This window comes from Protopterus annectens, chromosome 7.part0, assembly GCF_019279795.1.
Source record: "Protopterus annectens isolate FY-2018-M chromosome 7.part0, PAN1.0, whole genome shotgun sequence".
Classification (NCBI taxonomy): Eukaryota; Metazoa; Chordata; order Ceratodontiformes; family Protopteridae; genus Protopterus; species Protopterus annectens.
In genome coordinates, this window is record NC_056739.1 from 244,296,740 (window position 1) to 244,324,220 (window position 27,481).

The 27,481-nt window shown below is 34.8% G+C and overlaps 1 protein-coding gene across 1 annotated transcript in view; it reads right to left on the reverse strand.

Annotated features, from left to right (window-relative positions):
- Positions 1-2,810: 2,810 nt before the first annotated feature.
- The window catches only part of LOC122805928 (extracellular calcium-sensing receptor-like), a 121,605-nt gene continuing 96,934 nt past the window's right edge, over positions 2,811-27,481 (reverse strand). The window contains exons 3-5 of the mRNA XM_044076172.1: positions 20,400-20,535; positions 14,947-15,070; positions 2,811-3,712 (exon numbers count right to left, since the gene is read on the reverse strand). Of these exons, the coding sequence (XP_043932107.1) occupies positions 2,811-3,712; positions 14,947-15,070; positions 20,400-20,535 (1,162 nt within the window). The remainder of the gene's footprint in view (positions 3,713-14,946; positions 15,071-20,399; positions 20,536-27,481) is intronic.

Genomic DNA, 27,481 nt, shown 5'->3' on the forward strand with positions numbered 1-27,481 from the left:
CATAAACTTATGGATTGCCATTGTCCTGTACCAGACATAAACTTATGGATCACCATTGTCTTATGCCAGTTATAAACTTATGGATCACCATTGTCCTATACCAGACATAAACTTATGGATTGCCATTGTCCTGTATGAGACATAAACGTATGGATCGCCATTGTCCTATGCCAGACATAAACTTATGGATCACCATTGTCCTATACCAGACATAAACTTATGGATCGCCATTGTCCTGTACCAGACATAAACTTATGGATCACCATTGTTCTATACCAAACATAAACTTATGGATTGCCACTGCCCTTACCTGTTTATTAAAGTTACAACTGCTTTACATGAACTAAAGAGAATGGACTTGATATTAACTTTTAAGTTTTTTTAACTCTGTAGGACTTATTCCCAGAGTAAAGTTGTATGTTGTATAAACAAGCTCAACACTAATGCAAAAAGAAAACTTGTTTTGATTTCATGATTCATAAACTTTGAGAACCCTGTTTGCTTTTCAGTTACCCTGCTAATAAACACTCCCTACTTCAGTTTTTTTTTTTTTTTTTTGTCTTTAACTCTACCTACACTGCCTATTGTCCACATTGATGCTAAGCAATTATTTAAATATGACATGAGATACAGACACTGTACATTTCTGTAATTATAGGCTATGGAAAAAAACACCACTATAAATGTGTAACATTAAAGAGTATCTAGATCTGAAAACAAATGGGGATGCTGAGGGATGGATTAGTCAGGACAGGGAACAGAGAAAACTGAGTTAAGGGATGAAGTAACCAGAGAACAAGTTAAGCAGAAGGTGTGTTTTTCCTCTGTTTTTTTTTTTCATTCTGGCAACCCAGTTTCTAACTGACACAGGCTTCTTCTGAGGCTATACACACACACACACACACACACACACACACACACACACACACACACACACACACACACACACTAAATCACATAAAAGTCTAAGCTTCTCATCTGTGCTTCTATGAAAACTGAACTTGTGTGTGTGTGTGTGTGTGTGTGTGTGTGTGTGTGTGCGTGTACATGTGTATCTGTACTAATATATCAGAATAGCTATAGCTATATATCTGTATATACACACACACACACACACACACACACACATATATATATATATATATATATATATATATATATATGCAGATATATATATATATATATATATATATATATATATATATAGACAGATAGATATAGATAGATATACCTATATGCATTATAAATTCTATGTTTCTCATATTTCAGAAATGTATGCTAACCCATGCTTTTTCTGTTAGTTAAGGACATGGTACAAAGAAGACACAGCACATAATGAAAACTGTACATGACTTAATATGAAACTGGAAAGAAACTTACTCAACTCCTAAGAGACAGTTAATATAAGAACATTTTATTTAGGTGTATGCCATAAACAATAAAAACACAAATTATGGGAAATTATAAGTATCTCAATAATATATGTCACACAAGTTATTATAATGACAGTGCTTAAATGGTACCATTATTTCTTGCACTTAGGTAATAGCTGAACAAATTTTCATACAAATTTAGTATGCATGTGAAAATAAATGCTAAATATTACAGTTTCTGTGATATGTATGCCAGTATTACTGATACAATTATGTGTATTTGGAAAGATGACATTTAATTACCTGCAAGAGTTCTTATTTGATGTGGTCTGTAATATTATATAAATGTTGCATAAAACAGTATACTCTGTAGGTAAGGGTAAATATAAAACTAAATGTTGCATAAAACAGTATACTCAGTAGGTAAGGGTAAATAAGTAACAACTGCATTTATATAAAAACTGCAACTAAATTAAGAGGAGAAGAAAAAAGGTTTACATTTAGATCAAAGGAAAATCAAGAAATTACACTTCTTCCCATCCAATGCACTACACATTCCAGTAGAAAATGATTTTTTTTTTAATGTGTGAAATTTATAGCAAATATAATATAACTGTTACTGTTGGGATAATGCCACCCCACTGCAAATATGTATTCTAAATGTAAGGTCCTATATCATAGGTAAGTATAAGCATAGGCTGACAGGGAACTTGGGGATAAAAGACATTTCTTCAAAGAGCATGGTGAAATTGTGAGCAATGTTTCCTCTTCCAGACTAGGTCCATAGCATTTTAAGGTATTTAGCTGCTCCAATAGCATATGGCAATAAAGCCTTGGCTATGGCCTAGCCGACTCAGGTTCTATTATTGGAAAAGGTAACTGACAGGGCAACGTGGAGAGATGGGCATGGCATGAATTTTATAGTTTTGATAATGCTACAAGTAAATCAGACATTTGAAATTAACCTGCGTAAGTTTACCATATCATAATCATGCTGACTCTTAATTAGTTTACATGGATATCTCAGCCATTCACTCTCAAAAACAAATCCCGATATATTACATTATGCTTTTCATTTCAATGCCAAATAAATAGGCATAAATTGATAATAACTAAGCTTCCAAAAATATGCAGTTATAAAACAAGCAGATGTGGTTATTTATTTTTGTGAAATGCATTTCTGAGCATTAAAATATTTATCTTTCAAGGAGTGTTAGTCGCACAGGTAAAGGAGTTACTGAAGATGTTCCTTCTCGCAGTCTCAGCCTGCAGCATTTTGGTATCCCACTGTGTAACAAATACACACTCCATACTAATACAAGATGTCAAACAGCAGCATAGCATACATGTAATGAATCTCTTTCAGTCTCATGAAACCTGCTGTTTTTTATGTAATATTTTTTGTCGACTAGAAATGCCTTCTTCTAGGAATTCATTTTAGTATGAGCTCTGTGTTGCAGATTCTTTAGTATTTAATTCTGGTCTTAATACAATAATATAAATCTTGGGGAAGAAAATGCAGCTGAGAAGCCCAAACCCTGAAGACAAGATGGCAAATATCTCAACAGCAACTAGATATTTTCCTTTGGTACTGAGGTATGCTGGTATAAAAGTCAGCCAAACACTAATAAATATTAACATGCTGAATGTGATAAATTTTGCTTCATTATATCTGTCTGGTAATTTTCGCACTAAGAAAGCAACAATGAAGCACACACTTGCCAAAATGCCAAGATATGTCAGCATACAATAAAACATCATGACTGACCCTTCATTGCATTCAATTATTATTTTATCCTTGTATAGATTCATGTTTTTTTCTTGGAAAGGTGAAAAAAGTGCAAACCAAACAGCACATATCATGACCTGTAGAGCGGTACAACAAAGGCCAATAAAAACTGATGTCTTGGTTCCAAGCCACTTCTGCTGGTATCCTCCTGGCCTTCTTACACTGAATGCAATAAACACAATAACTGTTTTTGCTAGAATAGAAGAGATACAAACAGAAAATATTATACCAAATACAGACTGTCTCAATAAGCAGCTTGTGTTGTTTGGTTTTCCAATGAATATTAAGGAGCTCAGGAAGCACAGAATAAGAGCTACAAGGAGGAAGTAGCTGAGATTACGGTTGTTTGCTTTCACTATAGGAGTGTCCCGATATTTAATAAATATCCAAAGTATGGATGCTGGAATGATGGCAAATACAATGGAGAAGGCAGCCAATACCATTCCCAAAGGATGTTTGAAGGATAGGAACTCTACCTGTTTTAGGACGCAGATTAACCTTTGCTCATTTGACCAAGAGTCTTCTGGACACTTTGTGCAGTCGGTGGCATCTGGAAATTTGCAGTGAAAAATGAAAATGGATAAAATTACAAAAACTCAATGAATGTAATATAACCCGCAGAAGCCGTTCTCTAACATCATTCCATAATGACATGTTAGTTAGGAAGTATGAATAGCTTGCTTATATTACATAACTTTTTGACATTCTTTTGTTACTGACTCTCTGCTGCTCACTGTTGATTCCGTTTATTTTTTCAATTATCCTGTAATACATTGCAGGAGTCCTTTTTTCCTTATATCAAAACATATTCTGACACTACATCCATATCTTGACTTATTAATTGTTTAACATACTTTATGGGTGCTGCCATACATACCATCAAAGTTGCATTATCTTTTTCATCTACTGGAATGTCAGCATGTGCTACACCTGTATTTCTTTACATTTTCAGAACATTCAGCTTATTTTAATACATATGTATATACCTTTCCATACATATTTAAAAAAAAACATAATAGAAATGCAAAATTTAAAGAATTTACAGGAATATAATATCCACCCACCAATAGAGGGAAATCAAAAATAACTAAATATATATTTACAAATCATACAAAGGGTGGCATTCATGGGACTTCTGAAAATGTGGTAGGTTATTTGTGATTTCTGAGAGTGAACGTAGTTAGCTAGGGATTCATAAATGCTATTTGCAGTAATGCACAATGCCAGCAAATGAGTGCAAGATATCTAAGTATAATGAAATTTAACTGAGATATTGTGTAAAGCATTGTATGCTAATGAAGTGTTGTTAAGATTCATGATCCAGTAGGCTCGCCGTGCACACTTCTGTTCGTAAAAACATTGTTGCATGTTTTGTATCTACTTAGCAATCCACAAAACATGCATGCATAAGCACCTACATAACCCAAATTGAAATACACACCCCATAATTTTCTCCCATTGATCTCTCAGTACTTTGTCCATGTATGCACAAACACTTCAGTGACACCAAAATGAAATACTTCTCCTGTGATTCCTTCAGTAGTTTGACCAAGTATGTAGAAGCACAAAACGGAAGCATTTCCTCAAGCAGTCGCTTCAGTAGTTTCTTCAAGCATGCACATGCACTAAAACAAAACATTTCCCACAGCAACCCCTTCAGTAGTTTGTCCAGGTATATACAAGCATCAGAAAGAAACATTTTCCTCAGTGACCCCCTTCAACAGTTTAGACAAGTAAATACAAGCATCAAAATAAATAATTTCCTCTAACAATCCCTCCAGTAGTTTGTCAGTGTATGCACAAGCACCCAAATAACACCAAACTAAAATATTTTCCCAACAATTCCTTGAGTACTTTTCCCATGTAGTGCGATCTTGGAGTTGGCATATTTAGTTAGGGGTGTGTGGGGAGGGGGGTGCAGCCCCCCACCTTGGTAGGTTTTACATTTTATGTTTTTTTTTTTTTTTTTTTTTTTTTTTTATGGTGTCTTGGTAGAGCGTTTTTAATAAATAGTGGTTTGACGAATGGCTATTTGCTGAATAGCCGTTTGATAAAGTGATAGAGACCCCAGAAAAATACTGTCCACTACAAACTGCAGATGACATTAATATTTCAGGGATGCAACCATGCAAGACAAAATAGCACACATATATACATACACACACAAATAAGTGTATAGAAACAACTTGATACATGTCTTGCATAGCCAAATTCTATACAGGGTATAAAAACTGGTAAATAATGTAAAAAATTATGATGACGAACACAGGATATGAATATAAATCCAACGATTACCCATAACCACTCCTAACCCAGCTAATCATGGCAGTGATTCAACACCCACAACAAGTGCAGCAGTGTATAATACCACTGACACTGATAATTCTGACTGTGACTCCTTTACAGAAGCCTGACAATTCAACATTAGACTGACTGCTGCAGGACCAGTGCCACCTAAATGGCTTCTCTCTGTAACACAGCCCGGGGGCGTGGAAGTGAATGGTACCAAGGGCCAGCACATACCACTGCAGACCTGAATGAGGACTGTGATGGGCATCTGGCAACTAAGATTTTTCAAAGGTCTGTATAAGGTAACACAAGCATCTTGCAAGTGTCTACCAGAATGGTACTACAACTTTTCTTAACATAAGTTATATATCATTCCATGAAATATGTCAGGATTTCCACAACCCAAGTCCAAAGAATTCCTGTTGTCCATGCCCCTTACACATTGGCTAGATTATAGGCAGTAAGTGGAGCCATGGATTGCAGGAATACCTCAATTCAGACATATAAAAAATAGCTTTGTATAGATGAATTACCATATCTACCTTTAGCTCAGCATGCAGGTAATGTGTGATTCCACTAAATTCATAATGAATGCATAAGCTAAACATCTCAGTGGAAATTACACTCTATAAATATGGCATCTGACAGGACTGTAACAAAAAAATAGAAAAATAGAAGGCAGGATAGAGCAAACACTGGTTAACAGCAAAGCGTGAATAAAAGGCAATATGCAAAGAAAATAAATGCCTATTTATCCTGCCATGCAGGAGATTTGGGTTTTATTCCCAGTCAGTGCTTGTAAAAAGCTGTTTTTTTTTACTTTTTTCTTCTCATTATTTATTTAATTAAATTAATGTCTTAAAGTTTTATTTTGATAGGATGGCCGTGTCATGTGTTTTATATAAAAGAGATTGAGTGTTTAATTGTTTTTATTCACTGCACTGAAGAAAGGTTGTTCTAATCTGAAAGCTTTGCATGCTTTTACCTTTGTGACTTTGTTAGAGATTAAATTTGTTTCCTAACTTCACTGGTTTGGCTTTTTTTCTTTTGGATTCTGTTGCTTTTGCTGTTACCAGTATTTCCTCTATCCTGCCTTCTTTCTTTTCTGTTTTTTGCTACTGGTTTGGAAAGAATCAAGAAATGGGAAGTGCTACTTTTTAATATGACACAGCCATTAGTTTTGTTGGTTCCAGAGACACAGTTGGATATGACTGAAGCATCACATCAGACTTTGAGTGATATTTTGGTTATGCGTCCTAACCCGCAGCTACTGAATATGACTTCTCAAACTGTAAGTAATTCCAGTAAGGATACTACAGATTTCTCCCAACAATTGACAGTTTTAGAAAAGAAAGCACAGGCACTGAAATGCCTGCAATGGCAAAGGATGAGTTTCCAGGCTTACCTAGAGCTTGGTATAGCCCCTAGAGGGCTAAGGATTTTAAAAATACCTACATGCAGCAACTTGTATCCATCTCTTTTAAAAAATGTCAAGAACTTAATTTGAAACTGAGCATGGACTACATGAGACTTATGAATGACTTTTTTATGAAATCGAGAGGGAACTGCATAAGAATATTTTAAATCTAGAGAGTACTATTTCCTCAACGTTATGCTTTAAAGACTTTATTCATGTTTATAATAGAATGTTAGAACATCTAAATGAATTTGGTAAGCACCTTGAGAGTACAAAGAGCCATAAGCTACAGCATGATATTCATGGTTTCCAAAATGGTCATATTTTTTCATGGCTTAAAGTAAGTAAACAGGATGTGGCTAAAACATCTGATGCTTGCCCTAGAAACTCTATGCATGATTTAGATATGTTTGAGGCTTCAAAAGCAATAAGGTAAACCTCAGTCAGGTGAAATATCGAACTTCCCGGTCCTCTTACTGAAAATATGGCTTTAACTAACCAAAGAACTGAAGAGGAGAATAGAGACATTCCTACTGGTTCTAACCCTCCAGTACATAGTGAGGTTTTTCAGCATCCTCTCCCTTTACTGAAACTACAGTTACCGGAGAAAACAGAAGTCAGGAAAAGAACAGCATCGAGAGGGAGACCAAAAGGGAGAGGAGAAGAAATCAGAAGGGATTACAATGGTCCTGAGACCCGGAGTCAATCAAACAACAGGAGGTGAGCAACGAAAGGGTGATTATTAATTTATCTACATTGACTTTGACTGATTCTGATATTTACTTGCTACTTAAGGCATTAAATTTTGTGCCTTATAACAGCAATTGTTTAGAAGACGCTTTAACTGATTTAAAGCTATTTGTTCGGCACTTAAATTTGAAATTGATTTTTTAAAGATACATCTACTTCTGTTAATACATTGAAACAAACTAGTACTTTTGTTCCTGTTAGTGCCCCAATAATTACTGCATTTCACAATATTTGTGAGAAACAAATTAGAGAGCTGTATGTTACACATGAACGTATTAAGCAATATAATTTAACACAGCAGGAGTTTGATGCTTTACAAAGATTAAAAGAAAACTCTGATATTGTTATAAAACAAGCAGACAAGGGTGGGGCTATTTTTATTTTAGATAAGAATATGCATGTAAATGCTATTAATGAACTTTTGATGGATGAGAATATGTTTAAGAAATTTTCTTCTGCTATGCTTCAAGGTATTATTCATAGAGTTAATAGTTTTATCTATGACTTGCAAGTTTCTAATGATATCTCTATAGAATTGTTTAATTTTTTATCAGTCCCTCACCCAATGACCCCTGTTTTGTATGGACTTCCGAAGATCGATAAAAACTTACAGACTCCACCTATGAGGCCTATTGTGTGAGGTACAGGCTGGATCACCAAATCCATTTCAGCATATATTGAACATATGTTGAGCCCTTTCTTGAAAGAAGTAAGAAGTGATATAAAGGACACAGAAGATTTTTTGAATACATTTTAGAAATGGTATGAGATTAACAATCATACAGAATTTTACTTTGTAACTCTAGATATAGTCTTACTGTTTACTATTATACCTAATGAGTATGGCATAGAAGCTATTAGACAATTTTTATGTAATAAGAGAGAATATACTGGAAGGAAGATTGAGACAATCTGTTTATTGCTTGAAATTTTACTTGAAAATACTGTCTTTATGTCTGAATGACAAATATATCATCAGATATCTAGGGTGGTCATGGGTACTCCCATGGCCAATACTTAACACTTGATTATTGGGAAAATAATTTTGTTTTTAACAATAGGCTTTTATTTTCTTTGCATATTGCTTTTTATTCATGTTTTGTTGATGATGTCTTTTTAATGTGGACAGAAAATGAACAATATTTGGGAACCTTTGCACAATATCTTAATTTTACCACTGCCTTCCTCATGTTTAAATTGAACTTTTCTAGAGAAGAAATTGTATTTCTTCATGTTTGTTTATTTAAGCAAGCTAATAGCATGCAAACCTAGATATCTAGGAAAGATATACAGGCTATTAGGTTCTTGTATAAAAATAGTATGCATCCCCCACATATATTGAAAGGCATCGTCACAAGTCAATATTTGAGGGTGAGTAGATTAAATACTAAAGATCAGGTTTATAATGAACAGGTTAAATATATAGATAATGAATTTATTGCAAGAAAATATGATGAAGGATTATTAAAGCATATTTAAGATTATATAGAAAGTGAGACAGTTTCTAACTAAGCCTTATTTTAGATACAATTGTTATCCAAGTCACAATAAGAACAAAGTTTCAGAGAAAAATCATATAAGATATATAAGAAATTATGATATTAAGACAAAAGGTATCCTGAATATAGCTAGAAATAATTGCACTATTCTAAGTGCCCAACCAGAACTGGTAGACATAGTGGGTAATGCCCCATCTTTTTCTTAAAAAAGAAGAAGAAATCTTAAACAACAGTTATGTTTTAAAGAGCTAAAGAATACTAATGTAGTTAGAAATAATTATAAAGATGGTGATGTTCCATGTTTTTATTGTACAAACTGCAAGTTTATCTTAAAAGATAAACTTTTTGTGCATTCCATAACTCAGGAGAAGTTTGAAATTAAATGATTTGCAACATGTAGTACTGAAAGTGTAGTTTATTTGGTAACTTGTCTAGCCTGCTCTGCATTTTATATAGGAAAGTGTAATAGGAGATTAAAAGAAAGAATAACAGAACATGTTTCTGATATTAAAAGGAAGATTATGACCAATGGCCTGGCAAAGCACAGCTTAGAGAAAGGCTTAGGCCATACTTTTGGATTTAGATTTATTCATAGGTTCATACTAGGCTATCTGCCCTAGGGCATTTATAAGCCTAGCCAGAGTGTGTTTGGCTTTCGCCACCCATTTTAAATTAATTTTGCTATGCCCTTTATTGAGGTTAGTATACTGTGCCTCTGTCTAACAGTGACACAGAAGTGATAGCCGGGGTAAACCTACGATCTCCCATCCACTCATCAAGATTCCTCTTGAAGAGAGTCAATGTGGGACTCTACCTAACCTGGACTGGGATTTTATTCCAGAGTGAAGGGAGCCTCTGGGTTATGAATCTGTCCCTCCAGCATGTCCTATTTATTTCAGTGCTGAGGTTCAAGTCTCTCGAGCGCGTAGCTCGATGGGATTTGGATTTTCTGAGGTGCAGCATGTCCATTAATTCTGGGTTGGACATGGCTTTATACGTCAGGCACAGATCGCCTCTGAGCAGGCGGTATGCCACTGAGTAGAGCTGGAGTTTCTTTAACCGGGCAGCATATGGCATCTGTTTGAGCCCTTTGATCCTCTTGGTGAGGTACTTTTGGAATCTTTCCAGTTGCTGCAGGTGTCTGGTAAGGTACATCCCAAAAGGGGCATTGTACTCAATTATGGGCCTGATGAGGGAAGAGTAAAGAGGCACGATGACCTCCCCTGATCTAGATGTGAATCCCTTCATGATTAGGTGGGGTATATAAAATGTTTTTCTAACCACTTTGGCCACATGGTTGTCAAATGAGAGATTGCTATCAACTTGGGTCCCCAGGTCCCTAATGACTTCTTCTGTACTTAATGGATTACCACCTATGTGGTAATTTGTGGGCACTTTGTTTTTGCCAAAGGGGGTGACTATACACTTTTTGGCGTTTAGCTTGAGGCCATGGCTCTGGCACCAGTTGTCTGTTTCTATGAGGCAATTTTGGAGGATGCTTGTGTCGGCTGGAGAGTCGATTATGGTGCCCAGTTTTCAGTCATCTGCGAACTTGGTCAGCCACAGTCCTTCCGTGTTGGCCTGTACCGCCGAGAAATATATACCGAACAAGAGAGGTCCCAGGACTGAGCCTTGTGGGATGCCACTTGTAACTGGTTTGGAGTCTGACATGGCTCCAGCAATTCTAACCATGTGGGTTCTGTCCTTGAGCCAGTTTGCAACTCATCTAGTGACATAGGTGTTTATATTTAAGCTGGTGAGCTTATCTATAATGCCCGAGTGGGGTATTGTATCGAAGGCTTTTGCAAGGTCCAGGTAGGCTGTGTGGACCACCTTCCCCTCGTCAATGGCCTTGGTGACTGTTTCAAAGAAATCGACCAGGTTTAAGAGGCAGGATCTGCCCTTAACAAAGCCAAACTGGGTAGGATACAGTGTCTGTAGGTCCCCAATATCTTTATTTATGAGGTCCATGATGATCCTTTCCATAGCTTTGCAGACCAAGCTAGTCAGGCTTATAGGGCAATAGTTTCCAGGATCCATTGAGGCACCACCTTTGTGGAGAGGGACCACTGTTGCTGTACGCCACTCTTTGGGTACATATCCTGTAGTAAGGCTGAGATTGAACAGTAGTTTTATGTTTGGGTTTAGCTCTTCTTGGAGTTCATGTAGGACGCAGCCCGGGACACCGTCTGGTCCCATTGATGCTGTGTTTTTTGCTTTGGAGAGGGTGGCTCTTACCTGAGCAGCTGAGATGTCAGGGGGGCAGCACTCTGTTGGGATAGATATTTGCCCTTTTGGTGGGGGGGGGGAGTTTGCACTGAACCTGTCAGCTAGGATGTTGGCAATGTCTGTGGGTATGGTGTATTTTTTTGTCATTTTGGACTAATTCTGAGCATATCTGGGAATTCCCACCCAGGTTCCTAACATAACTAAAGAAAGCCTTGTGATTATCCTTAGTGTCCTGTGCAATTTTTCTCTTGAAGCTGGCCTTAGACGATTTTATGAGTGCCCGTAGTTTTTTGCTAATACTCATCAGAGATGCCTTCCCTTTTTGGGATTTTGCTCTATCATGTAGTAGCTTCCTCCTTCTATTGTATAGTTTGTTTATGGCTGGGGTCCACCAGACAGGACGTCTGCCTTTGGAGGATCGGGTCTTGATTTTATTTGGGATTGCATGATCCATGCATTCCTGAAGGTGTTCATAGAATGCATTTATAAAGGATTCTGCGGTCTGGGCCGTATTTTCCACAGGCCCGGGGGCTTTGAAGGATTCCACCTTGGTTTTGAGACATGTGAAATTTGCTTTAGAGAAGTTTTTCACTGTGGTTTTTCTGGGCAGGGAGTGGGGTTGGGATGTGAATATCCAGTGAGATTAGTTTATGGTCTGATCTTACCAGTGAGGGATACACTTCTGGTCTGGAGCATTGTATCCCCATGTTGGTGATGATCAGGTCCAGTATGTTTTCCCCTCTTGTGGGAGTGGTAACAAGTTGTTCCATAGCATTTGAGTTTATAAATTCTAGGAACCTTTGGGCTAGGGTGTTGGAGCTAGAGTAATGCTCCCAGTCTATGTTTGGGTAGTTGAAGTCGCCCAATATAATGGTGTTTGGAGAGGCCTTCATATTTTCCAGTATTCTCAGGAAGGCCGAGTGGGGTTCCTGTGTTTGGGAGGGTGGTCTGTAGCAGGCTATAAACTGGAAGGCAGTTTTACCCATTGTTAGTTGCACATGGATAGTCTCTGATGCTTCGTGCTGTGCCACCAACCTGGAAGTGTGGGTATCTTTGACGAATATTGATTCAAGTAGTGTATCCGAATGTAAGGGCTGGTGATTTTAAAAATTGGTTGGAAGTTGCAGAATACAGATGGATCTTGAAGCTTAATGCAGATAAGGATATACGGCTTAATGTGGCAGTTAGTATTAAACCTGTTCTAAAGGAAAATCAGATGAGAATATAAAGTAAAATGCACTGTCATGTTAAATAAGTGGTGTAGCAGTCTAACTATTGCCTGCCATGCATGAGATTTAAGTTTGATTCCCATTCAATGCTTGTAAAAAGCTGTTTTTACTTTTTTTCTTCTCATTACTTATTTAATTAAATTAATGTCTAAATTAATGTTTTATTTTGATTGGATGGCTGTATCATGTGTTTTATATAAAAGAGCTGAGTGTTTAATTGTTTTTATTCACTGCACAGAAGAAGGGTTGTTCTAATCTGAAAGCTTTGCATGCTTTTACCTTTGTGACTTTGTTAGAGATTAAATTTGCTTTCTGACTTCACTGATCTGACAGGACTGGGCCATGCCAAAACAAACTGATAGCATCATAATGTACTTTTGTTGGGATATGTAAGATACTTACTTAACCCTTACAAAGTTTTCCTAATAGTAGTACCAATGACAGATGCAAGGAAATGTAGACTGTCATATTGCCTGTGTTCAGACATACAAAAAAAAAAATATATATATATATATATATATATATATATATATATATATATATATGTATATATTATAAAAAATATGTACATAGTATGCCGCTTTGCCTTCACCTTGCTCATAGTCATTGTTTACAACTTTAACAAGCATGCTTTGGCATGTTTCCTCTTTCTCTTACTATCACCTGAAACTATTTGTACAATGTAACGATATTCATGCTATCATTATTAAACTAGCAAAGTTTTCCATGCTATATGCTTGTTTTGAAATTGTTATTTTCACATTTTTCCATAATGCTACTGTACTATTGTTACTGTATGTGCAACTCAGACTGAGGCTGATTTTGGTCTTGCCATGGTTGCTGTTCAACCCTGGTTATCAAAATGTGAAGTAAAACAGTAAGGATGATATTGGGATACCATAATGATTTCAGAATCGCTCTGCAGTGCATCCTCTGGCATGAATGATGTATGCATAGCATACTTAATCCTATACAACATGGTCATCCATATATTAGCAATACACCAGTACAGCAAGCAGAAAAACAAAACCCATCATATATCTGGGAATATAAAAACAGTCAGATTGCACATGTTTAGAGTGGTAACTCACTCCTGACTAGTGCACATTCAGGAAGTAATTGCATAAGAAATCAGGCTAACTGTACTAGTTATTGAAGCAATTTGCCAGAGTGATTACTATAGATGATACTTCACAGTAAGTGGCATATTGATCTGATTATTCACTGTCATGCCTGGCATTCAAGTTCAGCAGCCTTATGGATAGAGGGAAGAAGCTCCTGTTCAATTTAGATTTTTTGCAGTGTAAGATGCGATACCACCTGCCCGAGGAAAGGCCAAGTACAAGCCATGGGCAGGGTGACTGGGATCATCGATTATCTTCCTAGCCCTTTTCCACACACCAAGTCTTGTGCAGATCATCCATGGATGGAAGTGAGGAACCAATGACTTTTCTGCTGTTCTAACGGCCCTCAGGAGAGTCTTGTGATCAGATGGTTTGCAGTTACCATACCAAACTATGATGTTATTTGAGAGGATGCTCTCGATGGTCCCCCTGTGAAAGGCTTTGAGGATTGATTGAGACAGGTTTGCTTCCTCAGTTTCTGTAAGAAGTGTAGACGTTGTTGTACCTTCTTCACTGTATGACTAATATGATCAAGCAGGATAGGTCATCTGAGATGTGCACCCCAAGGAACTTAGTGTTTTTGACCCTTTGCACTGCCACACCCTTAATTTCTAGAGGTTGATGTGTCTCATGTGTCCTCCTGAAGTCCACTATTAATTCCTTGGTCTTGCTTACGTATCAGGCCAGATTGTTGCTGTCACAACAGCCTTTCAGATACTCCACTTCATCCTTGTAGGCTGTTTCCTCACCATTTCTGACAAGACTTACGACAGTGGTAACATCCACAGCCAGACAGATATGCATTTCCCTTACAGATATATATAATAGCTAACATCTCTTTAATGTTTTCACTTAATCTGCAATGTGCATTAGTGTGCCTAATTTTTAGGAAACATGCAAGCAACATTCTTGAACATCAATTTATCAGATATTTCATTTGATGAGTAGGCCAAGATGTAAGTACATCTAGGCATAAAACTTTAGAGATACTATTAAGACAAAGAATTCTAAAAAAATATGTAACTAATTTTCTTGCTGTGAATGGATTACTTCTTACTGTACTGTGCAAAAGACACCGTTAGCCCATATGTTTGATATTTGATCTAGTGGACTTCAATATTGTTGACAATATTTGCATTGCGGGCATGTGGAATTCTGTATTGTAGTCTTCAGTCAAGTATTAAAAGGCATTAAAATTACAAGCTGAGCTACAATTCTTTCATTTCACAGAGCTGCAAAATGCCTACCAGTTTGATTGGCAATTTCCCCATCAGAACAAGGCACACAATCATAGCAGCAGAGAGGCATTCCTTGAATTGGAGCTTTACGGTACCCAGGAATACACCTGCTACTGCATTCAGATTTTGGAGTCTGTAAAATAATGAAAAAATGCAAGCTGCATTTCATGAAAAGTAAAAACTAATGGTCTCATATTATTGAAGAAACAGGGTAGTCTTGCGAAAGCAACATCATTTTGTGTACTGTACTGTTCTTACTGTTGTTCAAAGAAGTCTTGAAACATCTTTGTCGTACAAATTAATATATGACAGTATATGTTTTAAATTGCACTATGGTGGAATACTAAACAATAAATATACAGCACACATGGTAAAGCCAATATATCCTTGAACCAAGCCTAATCTGTGATCAAGTTAAACATTTTATTGTGAAAAACTGAGGAAAAAAAGAATGAAAGCTAGTTAAGGATAAATAGAGTTGTGTGTGTGGTGTGTGTGTGTGTGTGTGTGTGTGTGTGTGTGTGTGTGTGTGTGTGTGTGTGTGTGTGTGTGTGTGTGTGCGTGTGTGCGTGTGTGTGTGTGCGTATGCGTGTGTGCGTGTGTGTGTGTGCGTGGTGTGTGTGTGTGTGTGTGTGTGTGTGTGTGTGTGTGTGTGTGTGTGTGTGTGTGTGTGTGTGTGTGTATGTGTGTGTGCGCGCGTCCATTAACAGGTCCATTACATTTTGTATAGTGGCAAATAGAGGCAGCAGTATATTCCTCATTATCATTTTCTTGTCAAACACAATGACAGGGAAACATTTGGTATTACCACCCATCTTTCTTTTTATTTGCAGGACAATGTTAGGTTCTGAAAAGAAAACATGAAAATAGCAAACATCATCAGATTTAATAAGAAAAAATATTCAATTTCCTCTGAATGCTGAATGCTGCTGTATCTGAAAAATCATAACATCACAGAAACAACCAAATCAACTAAAATTCTATAGTAGTTTTTCCTTAGTTTGGCAATGAAGTATAAACAAACCATTTGCTCTGGCTGAAGCAATAACTTTTCCTACGAAATGTGATCTTTCCATAAGAAATGTTCCACCTTGTGTGCCTGGAAACATGGACAAGGCACTGGCTATGAATTCTCAGTTCTGAAATTTTATTTTGTGTCTTTTTTTCTGAATGTGCTATTGTTTATTAAAAGAAAAAATTTAAATCATATTGTTCAAAAAAAAAACACCTCTCATTTTGTTACTGGTGATATTCATAAGGACAATAAATGGAGACTGTCCTCTTTAGATTCCTACAAGATAAACATAGCAGAATTTTTATAATTTTAGCCACTGGTTGTAATCCACCAAAAATTCTGTAAATAATTTGTTGAAGAGAAGAAATGATTTATTCAGATTCTGCCCATAAAATGAACTAATGACTCATCTCTCCTAATCTTCATTTTTAGTCTGCATTGCAGCAGTTATTGAAATTGACTGCACTAATACAGTGTTAAGTTTATGGAGAGACTGTATACTAAACTACTGTATCAACCTTTAAGAGAGGAAAACTTACAATGCTATATCTTATACTGTGTGTAAGCAGGAGAATGTCAGCTTCCCCACACATGCTCAAGGAGAAATTCATCGAGCATCAATACCCACAGGAAAAAAGATGATTGTCTTATGGCTGAACTTTTCCCATTGAAAATCATTGCTGATGTGATTTCTAACTGTGCATCATCAATGATTCACTTTTTTGGGAGATTGCACCCTTTTTCGAGTTGGTGCAAGTGTGGAATTGGTATATAAAGGTTTTATGGCATGGGAGCTTATCCCTCTCAAAATAAATAAATAAATAAAGACAAAAAGGGATTTTTTCACCCTGTTGTTTTTCAAACATTTTTTTTTTCATTCTTATGAAACATCTACTTTTAGGAAGTCAGCATTTCGTAGTAGAATATGAAGTAAGTATTTTGATCAACAATCATGGAATCTGTCAATCCATTTAGTAAAACAATCAACTTTCTATTTGCCCATTTCTTTTTCTAACTGACTAGCATGTCTTATACAGAGAGCACACTTAGAATACTAGATGCTGACTATACTGTTCATGAAATATATTAATGTAGTACATACAACAAAAACATACTACAATGATGTTTACAACAAAGTGTCCATAATAAAATACTTTATCGCAGTTCTCATATCAAATTTCTCCCTATTATTTTATATTATACAATGACAGCTCAATAGTATTCAAAAGCATGTATACTGATTGGTCACTTCAATGTGCTCATTGTAAATTGAGCATATGCCGGTAGAAAAAAAATGTCTGGTCACTGAAGTACCATTGAGTAGCCAGACTTATTTTCTATTAGTATATGGTAGAGAGGCATTAGACTCAACTATCCAGATTTTTGGCTCATATTTTTGGTCTGTTCCTCATAAAAGTTGTAGTTTTCTGACAAATCATTAAGGAACAAAGTCACTAAATAATAACAATAATTTCATTTTCAGGCTTTGTATCCTTCAGACAATGCCAGCAATACAAATTTTATTCTTGCAACTGTCTTAAGTTAATGAGTGATGTGTAATCAGCCCACATTTTGTAGCCTTTATTCCCCCTTTATTTATGTCATTGTCCACATGTCTTGAACTAAGAGGTTGAGAGGAACAAATACAAGGAAGATCAGGTATGTTCTGTAAAACTAAAGAAATGTACCTGATCTTCCTTGTATTTCTTCCATTTCTGTCATATGTCTAAACTGTCCATATTTTATAACAATAAAATAAAAAAAGCAACACAGATCTTCCTGTCTCCATTGCTTGTTTTCAATAGTGCTGTTGTACTGTGCAAGCATGGGGCTGCAAGCTCCATACGCATGCACAGTACATCAAATTCCACAGAAGACTGAAGAAACAACTTGCAGTCACAAGGCACATTTATACAAAAACATTATTTAAGAAAAGTAAGTAATTTATTTCTTAAATAAAACAACAACTGGGTCATGGATGTTAGTAGACTGAGGATTTATCCACAGTTGGCTTTGATTAATCACTTGGCATTACACTCATGATCAAGCCATGCCAATTGTGGGGAAAGGCTCTATATAATATGCAAAGCACTAAAAGTACAAAAAACACTTAGTTTATTTCAAGGTTGCAAGTTAAAAACTTTTACCACACAGAGTGGTTTCTTCTGTCATTTAGAAGTGGTTTCAAATATATGTGCCCATTCAGACCTGTAGACATGCACTTTCATGTGTAAAATCCAACAAAATTCATCTAATTCAGTATAATGAAAAATGTTACCAGCAAGCAAAGATTCATAAACAACATGCAAAATACAAATTCTTTCAAACCACTTCTTAGTGACATACATATGAAAGTATGAAATTATTATATAAATATAAATTCAACCTTTTGATTTTGGTATGTTTTATTTGCATATTTAAATATTAAATGTTGAATTTTATGGAACTTTATTTTATTTAGTTTTAAATGTACAACCTGACTAACATTTATACATCATGTGGCCATTTCACATTGTACTTAAATGGGTTACATGACTAGAATATATCATGTGACCATTCTACATTTTATTTAAATAGAGGCTGCACTTGTTCTATTTACAGTTTCCTGAAGAAGCCACACTGTGTGATGAAAGTTTCTGTGATCTTGGAATAAAGAAAGTGTTTTGTACTTTTAGTGCTTTGCGTGTTTACTCAGTGTTTTTTTATGGACTTGGACTTCTTGAAACCACTGGATTAACTGTTACCTTGACTGTTTGTTTTGCCTTTATATAAATCCTCAATATACCCACACCCACTCACCAGTTATTACATAATTAATCAATGAAAATTAATAATAAATAAATAAAACCATGTAAACCATGATGTCTGCTTATCACTGGTTGCTAGTTAAGTATGTGTTTAGCCAAAAAAGGGGTAAGTGTATCATATTTTAATATGAAGTACATTTAATCATGTAATTAAGTCTCTCTCTCTCTCTCTCTCTATATATATATATATATATATATATATATATATATATATGTATGTGTGTGTGTGTATATCTATATATATATATATATATATATATATATATATATATATATATGTATATGTATGTATATATATATATATATATATATATATATATATATATATATATATATATATATATATATATATATATGTGTGTGTGTGTGTGTGTGTGTGTATTTGTGTGTGTATATATGTATATATATATATATATATATATATATAAAATAGTTTCAAATTTTTCTAATTAATTTTGAAAAGACTAAAATTGTACAAACCAAATAATAAAAAAGACAAAAAAGAACTATTTACATAAGTCCACAACAAAATTAGATGTAGTTTTACAATTAGATTTTAGAATCTATGTTTTATCTTTAATAGAAAACTCACTTCTATTTATCTTTGAGGAATAACTCCATAAACTCCATAACTCCATAAAGAAGAATTTATGATCATAAATTCTACTCTAAGATCTTATATATTATTGATAAATATGATTTATTATTACATAGACTACTATTAATATTAAACAGAAATTCTAAGGTTTAAGGGTTTTTAGGATTCTAATTTTATCATTTACATATTTATTGCAACTTTGAATATTTAACCAAGTATATTTTTCTAAATAGTATTTTGAAATAAGAAAATAAGTAGTGTATAATTTATTTCCATCTAAAAATTTGTGCCAGAATAGTAAATTTGTCTCCTTAAATTCTAGCAGTTTAGTTGTATTAAATGCCTTTAAATAACCACTAGTATTGAGTATAGAGAATAATAGGAAAAGTAAGTCTTTATATAATTAGTATTTTTAAATGTTTTAAAAGTGTGCATAATATTATCTACAAATGGGATAGATATTAAACTTTTCTTATCACTTGTACAGTAATGTTTTAAGATCAAGTAAAATCTATTAACTGCAAATAAAATATGAGGGATTAAGCTGTATTCATTATTTTGAATTGCTCTTTCATGTACAGGTTTCCAATTAGATTGATAAGAAGAGTTTACCCATAATGATATTATGTTTAAAATAGAAGGTTTTGCATAAAGTTCATTATTTGGGAAAGCCACACCAGCATCCTCCCAACCTTTAGTATTGGTTTATTAGGAAACCATAAAAATTCAGTCTATATTATAAGCATGAAACTCTGTTTCAGTAAATACGGAAACAGCAACACATATTGAGCGAACCACGAAAACACCAAATGTTCTAAACCGCGAAATTCAAAATCTCGAAATGTCATAGTTGGCTAACCCTACCACCTGCTACTTGCTACCTACCTAAACAAAATAAATAAACCACATACATAAACTAAACAAAACCCTACTTCTAACCCTAAAGTAAAGCTTGCATATACTACCATGTATGCACTTACCTTAGCCCGCACCCTAACCTTAAGTTCCGTAACTACCACCCACTTACCTTGAGGAACTATACCACAGAAGGGCCAACTATGACAATTTGACATTTCAAATTTTGCACTTCAGGACGATCTGTGTTTTTGCTGTTCACTGAATATGTGTCAATGTTTCCGTATTTGCATAAGTGGACCTTCGCAGTTCTAATAGGGAACCTAAACATGTAATAAAAATTTAATAAATAAAATTCATGACTGTATATTGAATAATATTTGCTGTAGGACACTCATTGTTATCAGAGTAAGTCAATCTTCTAATGTAAAAAAAAGGATTTGCTCCAATTAACTATTAAATTATTTACTATATTTCTTAAATTACTATAATTAATTTGAACTGATTATTTTACTGAGTATGTAACGACAACACTGAGATAATCAATGTGAGTGTTATCCCATTTAAATAATATAAAGCTCTTTAGATTATTAGTAATTGTTTTATTAATTAGTTTTGTTTGTTTTGGTATTATTAAATTTTAGACATGAGACGTTTTCAAAATAATTTATAGATGTAATTATTTGTTGCAATGACATTTCAATATCACAAGAGGTTATTAAAATATCATCTGCAAATAATTGAAATTTGCATCTAAAATCATTATCAATCAAGAAACCTTTAATTTTTATCATTACATCTAATACAACTTGCAAAAGGCTCAATAGCTAAAGCAAATAGTAAGGGGGTAGGGGATAACCTTGCTTTGTACCCATAAAGTTTTAAAAGAACTTGATAAAAAGGGAACAATTTTCAGAAATGAACAGGAGTCATTATAAAGACTCGTAATAAGATCTAAAAATGTTTCAGAAAAATTGTACATTTTTGAGCACTTTAAATAAATAAAGCCAACTAATAGCACCAAAGCTCTATTTAAATTCAAGCTTATTATTCTGAATTCTTTATTTTTTTATTAGCTAGATCGATTAAAGTATTTAATCAGATTATATTATCATGTACTTTCCTATTGAAAATAAAGCCTGTTCTAGTCTTCATTTATTAATTTTAGTAAACTATGTTTCAACCTATTGGCAAGAATGGACATAAATAATTTATAAACAACATTAAGTAATGCTATAGATCTATAAGAAGAACATAATTTATGGTCTTTATCTTTTTTAAGAATTGGAGAAACAAGGGTATAATTCCAAGATGGGGGAATAATTAGAGATGTTCTAACCTTTTCAAATGCTTTCAGTAAAAGACTTATTATATTATCAGACATTAATCTATTTATAATACTGGGATTATCCAATTAATTCCTGGTGCCTTATTTGTTTTAATATTACTAATTTGATTTTAGCGTCTTTAATAGAAATGATTTATCAATATTGCTTTCTTATTCTTTGGTTAATTTTTATGTTATTTTTAAGAAAGTAATCTGTGATATTGATATTTTCTAAAGATGTTATATTATTATCAATATTCTCATAATGACATCTAAAACATTCTAAAATATCTTTTAGGTCAGTTACTTCTTTAACTTTTCCTCCTTGCTTAAATTTTATTTTTCTGATATAATTTTTATTCACTTTTCTCTTAGATCTGATTGCTAGTTTATGTACACCTTTAGGATTAATTGAATATGAATTAAGTTTCCATTTTTTTTCAACTGTATTGATATTATATGATGTAAAGTATCTAGATATTTTTGACTTAATAATTTTAATTCTGAATTTATAGTCTTATCATTAGGTTTCATGTTTAGTTTTAGTTTATCTATTTTAGATTGTAAAGTATTTAATTCTTTATCCCATTCTTTCCTTTTGCATAAATACCGATTTTAATTCATATATATATATATATATATATATATATATATATATATATATATATATATACATAAATTATTTTAATACTGTTAAGAACCAATCTTTAAAATCTTTTAATTGTGTTACATAAGCTGGAATTTTTTGGTTATAGACTAAATTACTAAACTTTAAGCTGATAGTGAATTTTATAGCACTGCGATCGGATAAAGGGCGAGATGTTATTAGTACTTCTTCAGTTTTATAATATAAACCATTCAAAATGAAAACATTTTCAATATTAGTTTGGGTACCAAATCTAAATGAATAATGTGTATAATGCAATGATTTAATAGACATCAAATCATATAATTCATGCATATTTAAATCAGTGACAAAAAGTTTTAAATGTGTTGCTGCTAACATTAATCTTTGAGCTTGTCTAATTGTAGTATCTCTATCAGATAGTAAACAGTTGAAATTCCCAGCAATTATTGATTCACCTTTAGCATGTATAGTACTGATGTCTAGTATGTTCTAAACCATTTTCACTCCAATTCCAGAAATCCAATATGTATTTACTAATGTATATATATTTTTTTAATTTCTTCTACTATCAACACCTGCATACCATCTCTGTCAAAGTATGAATTTATGATTTTAGGTTTAGGTAGTGCCTTTTTCCAAAGAATCAGTGTGCCTCTCCTTTTTGATTTGAACTATATACTTGCTAATATAGTTTAATCTTTAAACAATACTCTATATCTTTATTATATGTATTTTAAGTAGGAAGATTATATGAGCTTGGTGTACATTTAAATATTTATTTAAACTGCTTATTTTTAAAGGACTGCTAATACCATTACTTTTTAATGAAAGACAATTATACACAGACAAGTACTGTAAATCTAGAGGTTAATAACTTCTCACAAGGTAAGCAAATCCAGCTACTTTGAGACATTGCTGTGGACAAAAAGGTATGGTTAATATTAGATATTAGATATTAAATATTTAAATTTGATAATGTCTGCACCATCAATCATGGAATTGAACATTATTGGTTGGAAGAATAAACCATCCAAACCACTCAAACCAATTAATATCAATGCGATGAGAAAAAGAGAGCAAGCATATGCTCCTACTTCCTAAAAGAAATATTGCAATTTCTAAATAATAAATAAATGCACACATATAAATAACTATGTATCACTACAAACCAATGAGCAAATAAAGTTATAACTGAATTATGACCATAGTAGTTTAAACATTATCTACATATAAATTGGAGAAAAACATATGAACCAAGTTTTGTATATCAGATCTATGGACCAGTATCGTGTCACTGTACTAATAATATATGAATTGTAATTTCAAAAATATGTAAACATATCAAGAGCCACCTTCATCAATATGCTATATCATCAACTACTTAATATTGTCATTTGTTTATTGCTATCTTCTCTAGAGCCCCATATGATTTCACAATTTTCCAGTCATATATTCTAATATAATAAGAAACATACCCATATCGAATAGAGAAAATTATGAGTGGTATAAAATAAATATATCCACATATTACATTTTATCTACTTAATATAAGACACTTCTATAATAGCTGGGTGTATTTTCAAATTAATAGTATTAGTACAAACATAACATTAATAATAGTAATTTTGATTTATGTGAGTGTATATAAGTAAAAAGTTTGCATATTAGTATTTTATATCAGTATTCAATAGAATGTGTTTTCATAAATAATAAAAATTTGAATAACAGAATTTATATTGCATTATTTAAACTATAATGTCAGGTTACAAGGTAACTTTAAGTGAAGCTGTGACATAAGTAAGAGCACTGAGATCAAAACCAGCAGAACAGGACCTCCTGAAAAATGGCCCCCACAACAACTACAAGCCCATAGGCTACAAGGACATCCATCAAAACATGCCAAACTATTTTATTGCAAAAAGCATGACAGCAAGTATAAGATGCATAGGTCCAGATCTTATGCGTTTTACAACAGATATGTTGTGTTGTTTCTTGTTTCTCATTTCAAGCTTTCCTCGCACATACCTGGTCAAGTGACAGTGTGTTCCACATAATATTATTTGATTTTACATCCATCACTGGTAGAAACTCTGGACCAATTTTGCCATTAACAAAATTAGAAGGTTAAACTTTGCTTCTATAAATTCTTTACACATATTTCAACAAAAGTCCCCATGGCCCATAAATATAGAACAATCCCAAGAGCCCCCAAGAGAGAAGCCATCCAGCCAGTATAAACTCAAGCACCCCCCCTCACATCAAATACACACCCCTTTCTTTTTTTACCTGGCTCCCTTTCTTCTCCATCCTTTTCTCTTTCTTCTGACTTTTTCTTACTTGGAATTTATCCTTACAAATTTGAAAGGGTGTGAGCTAAAGAAAATGCCTTTTCCTGTGACTGTAAATTGCCATGTAATGACAATGAATGCAGTAATAAGTGTCAATATATTTTAAACATCGCTATCTATATGTTCTGCATTTTAAAGCAATACGCAACCTCTGCTTTCATGGTATTAAATCTACCCCATGACAAACCAAAAAAGTGCTAAACTAAGGACTTTCTAAGGATCTTTTCTTAATGTTCCTACAATGCTCTTTCAGCATTATGGATTAACATCTTTTTGCTTTTCAAAAAAAAAAATAAAGTAAAAAAATAACCTGAAAGCAGGAGTTAAACTGGCAAGCAATACAAATTAATGTAGACATTCCCCCCTTCCCTATAATACATGGAATTATTTGTGCTATGGGCACATAAGGTGTAAATAGTGATTTGCTCATGGATGAACCACTGTCCTGGCTAGGTGGTATTTGTTGTAGGGAAGAGAAGACCTCATGGACTTCATTGTAGCTTCAAAAGCCTCCCCTTATCTACTACTGTTGCTTGCAATTGCCTGGCTATTTATACATTGCAAAGGGTGACAATCCAGATTATTAGTGGACTGCTCTGTTGAAAAGGATGCTAGTATTCTGTGACTGAGTCTGTGGCCTATTGGATAATTTAACAACAATCTGTATCTTTCCTGAATGTTTTTTTTTTTTTTTTGCACAAAACAGTAAATCTGAAGTAGTCAGTGCTTGTCAGTGGCTACAATTGTTTTAGTTTACCATTTGTGACTTTTTCCTTGTGTTTTATATCCTAGTAAGATGTTTTGGCAGAGACTATCATAGATGTATAGGTTCATACTGGGCTATCTGCCCTAGGGCATTTATAAGCCTAGCCAGAGTGTGTTTGGCTTTCGCCACCCATTTTAAATGAATTTTGCTATGCCCTTTTTTGAGGTTAGTATACTGTGCCTCTGTCTAACAGTAACACAGAAGTGATACCCGGGGTAAACCTACTATCTCCAATCCACTCATCAAGATTCCTCTTGAAGAGAGTCAATGAGGGACTCTGCCTAACCTGGACTGGGATTTTATTCCAGAGTGAAGGGAGCCTCTGGTTTATGAATCTGTCCCTCCAGCATGTCTTATTTATTTCAGTGCTGAGGTTCAAGTCTCTTGAGCACGTAGCTCGATGGGATTTGGATTTTCTGAGGTGCAGCATGTCCATTAATTCCGGGTTGGACATGGCTTTATATGTCAGGCACAGATCGCCTCTGAGCAGGCAGTATGCCACTGAGTAGAGCTGGAGTTTCTTTAACTGGGCAGCATATAGCATCTGTTTGAGCCCTTTGATCCACTTGGTGAGGTACTTTTGGGGTCTTTCCAGTTGCTGCAGGTGTCTGGTAAGGTACATCCCAAAAGGGGCATTGTACTCAATTATGGGCCTGATGAGGGATGAGTAAAGAGGCACGATGACCTCCCCTGATCTAGATGTGAATCCCTTCATGATTAGGTGGGCTATATAAAATGTTTTTCTAACCACTTTGGCCACGTGGTTGTCAAATGAGAGATTGCTATCAACTTGGGTCCCCAGGTCCCTAATTACTTCATCCGTACTTAATGGATTACCACTTATGTGGTAATTTGTGGGCACTTTGTTTTTTCCAAAGGGGATGACTATACACTTTTTGGCGTTTAGCTTGAGGCCATGGCTCTGGCACCAGATGTCTGTTTCTATGAGGCCCTTTTGTAGGATGCTTGTGTTGGATGGAGAGTCGATTATGGCGCCCAGTTTGCAGTCATCTGTGAACTTGGTCAGCCACAGTCCTTCCGTGTTAGCCTGTACCTCCGAGAAATATATACCAAACAAGAGAGGTCCCAGGACTGAGCCTTGTGGGATGCCACTTGTAACTGGTTTGGAGTCTGACATGGCTCCAGCAATTCTAACCATGTGTGTTCAGTCCTTGATCCAGTTTGCAACCCATCTAGTGACATAGGGGTTTATATTTAAGCTGGTGAGCTTATCTATAATGCCCGAGTGGGGTATTGTATTGAAGGCTTTTGCAAGGTCCAGGTAGGCTGTGTGGACCACCTTCCCCTCGTCAATGGCCTTGGTGACTGTTTCAAAGAAATCAACCAGGTTTAAGAGGCAGGATCTGCCCTTAACAAAGCCAAACTGGGTAGGATCCAGTGTCTGTAGGTCCCCAATATCTTTATTTATGAGGTCCATGATGATCCTTTCCATAGCTTTGCAGACCAAGCTCGTCAAGCTTATGGGGCAATAGTTTCCAGGATCCGTTGAGGCACCACCTTTGTGGAGAGGGACCACTGTTGCTGTACGCCACTCTTTGGGTACATATTCTGTAGTAAGGCTGAGATTGAACAGTAGTTTTATGTTTGGGTTTAGTTCTTCTTGGAGTTCATGTAGGATGCAGCCTGGGACACCGTCTGGTCCCATTGATGCTGTGTTTTTTGCTTTGGAGAGGGCGGCTCTTACCTGAGCATTTGAGATGTCAGGGGGCAGCACTCTGCTGGGATAGATATTTGCCCTTTTGGTGGGGAAGGAGGGGAGAAGTTTGCGCTGAACCTGTCAGCTAGGATGTTGGCAATGTCTGTGGGTTCGGTGTATTTTTTGTCATTTTGGAATAATCCTGACCATATCTGGGAATTCCCACCCAGGTTCCTAACATAACTAAAGAAAGCCTTGTGATTATCCTTAGTGTCCTGTGCAATTTTTCTCTCGAAGCAGCCTTAGACGATTTTATGAGTGCCCGTAGTTTTTTGCTAATACTGATCAGAGATGCCTTCCCTTTTTGGGATTTTGCTCTATCATGTAGTAGCTTCCTCCTTCTATTGTATAGTTTGTTTATGGCTGGGGTCCACCAGACAGGACGCCTAACTTTGGAGGATTGGGTCTTGGTTTTATTTGGGATTGCATGATCCATGCATTCCTGAAGGTGTTCATAGAATGCGTTTATAAAGGATTCTGTGG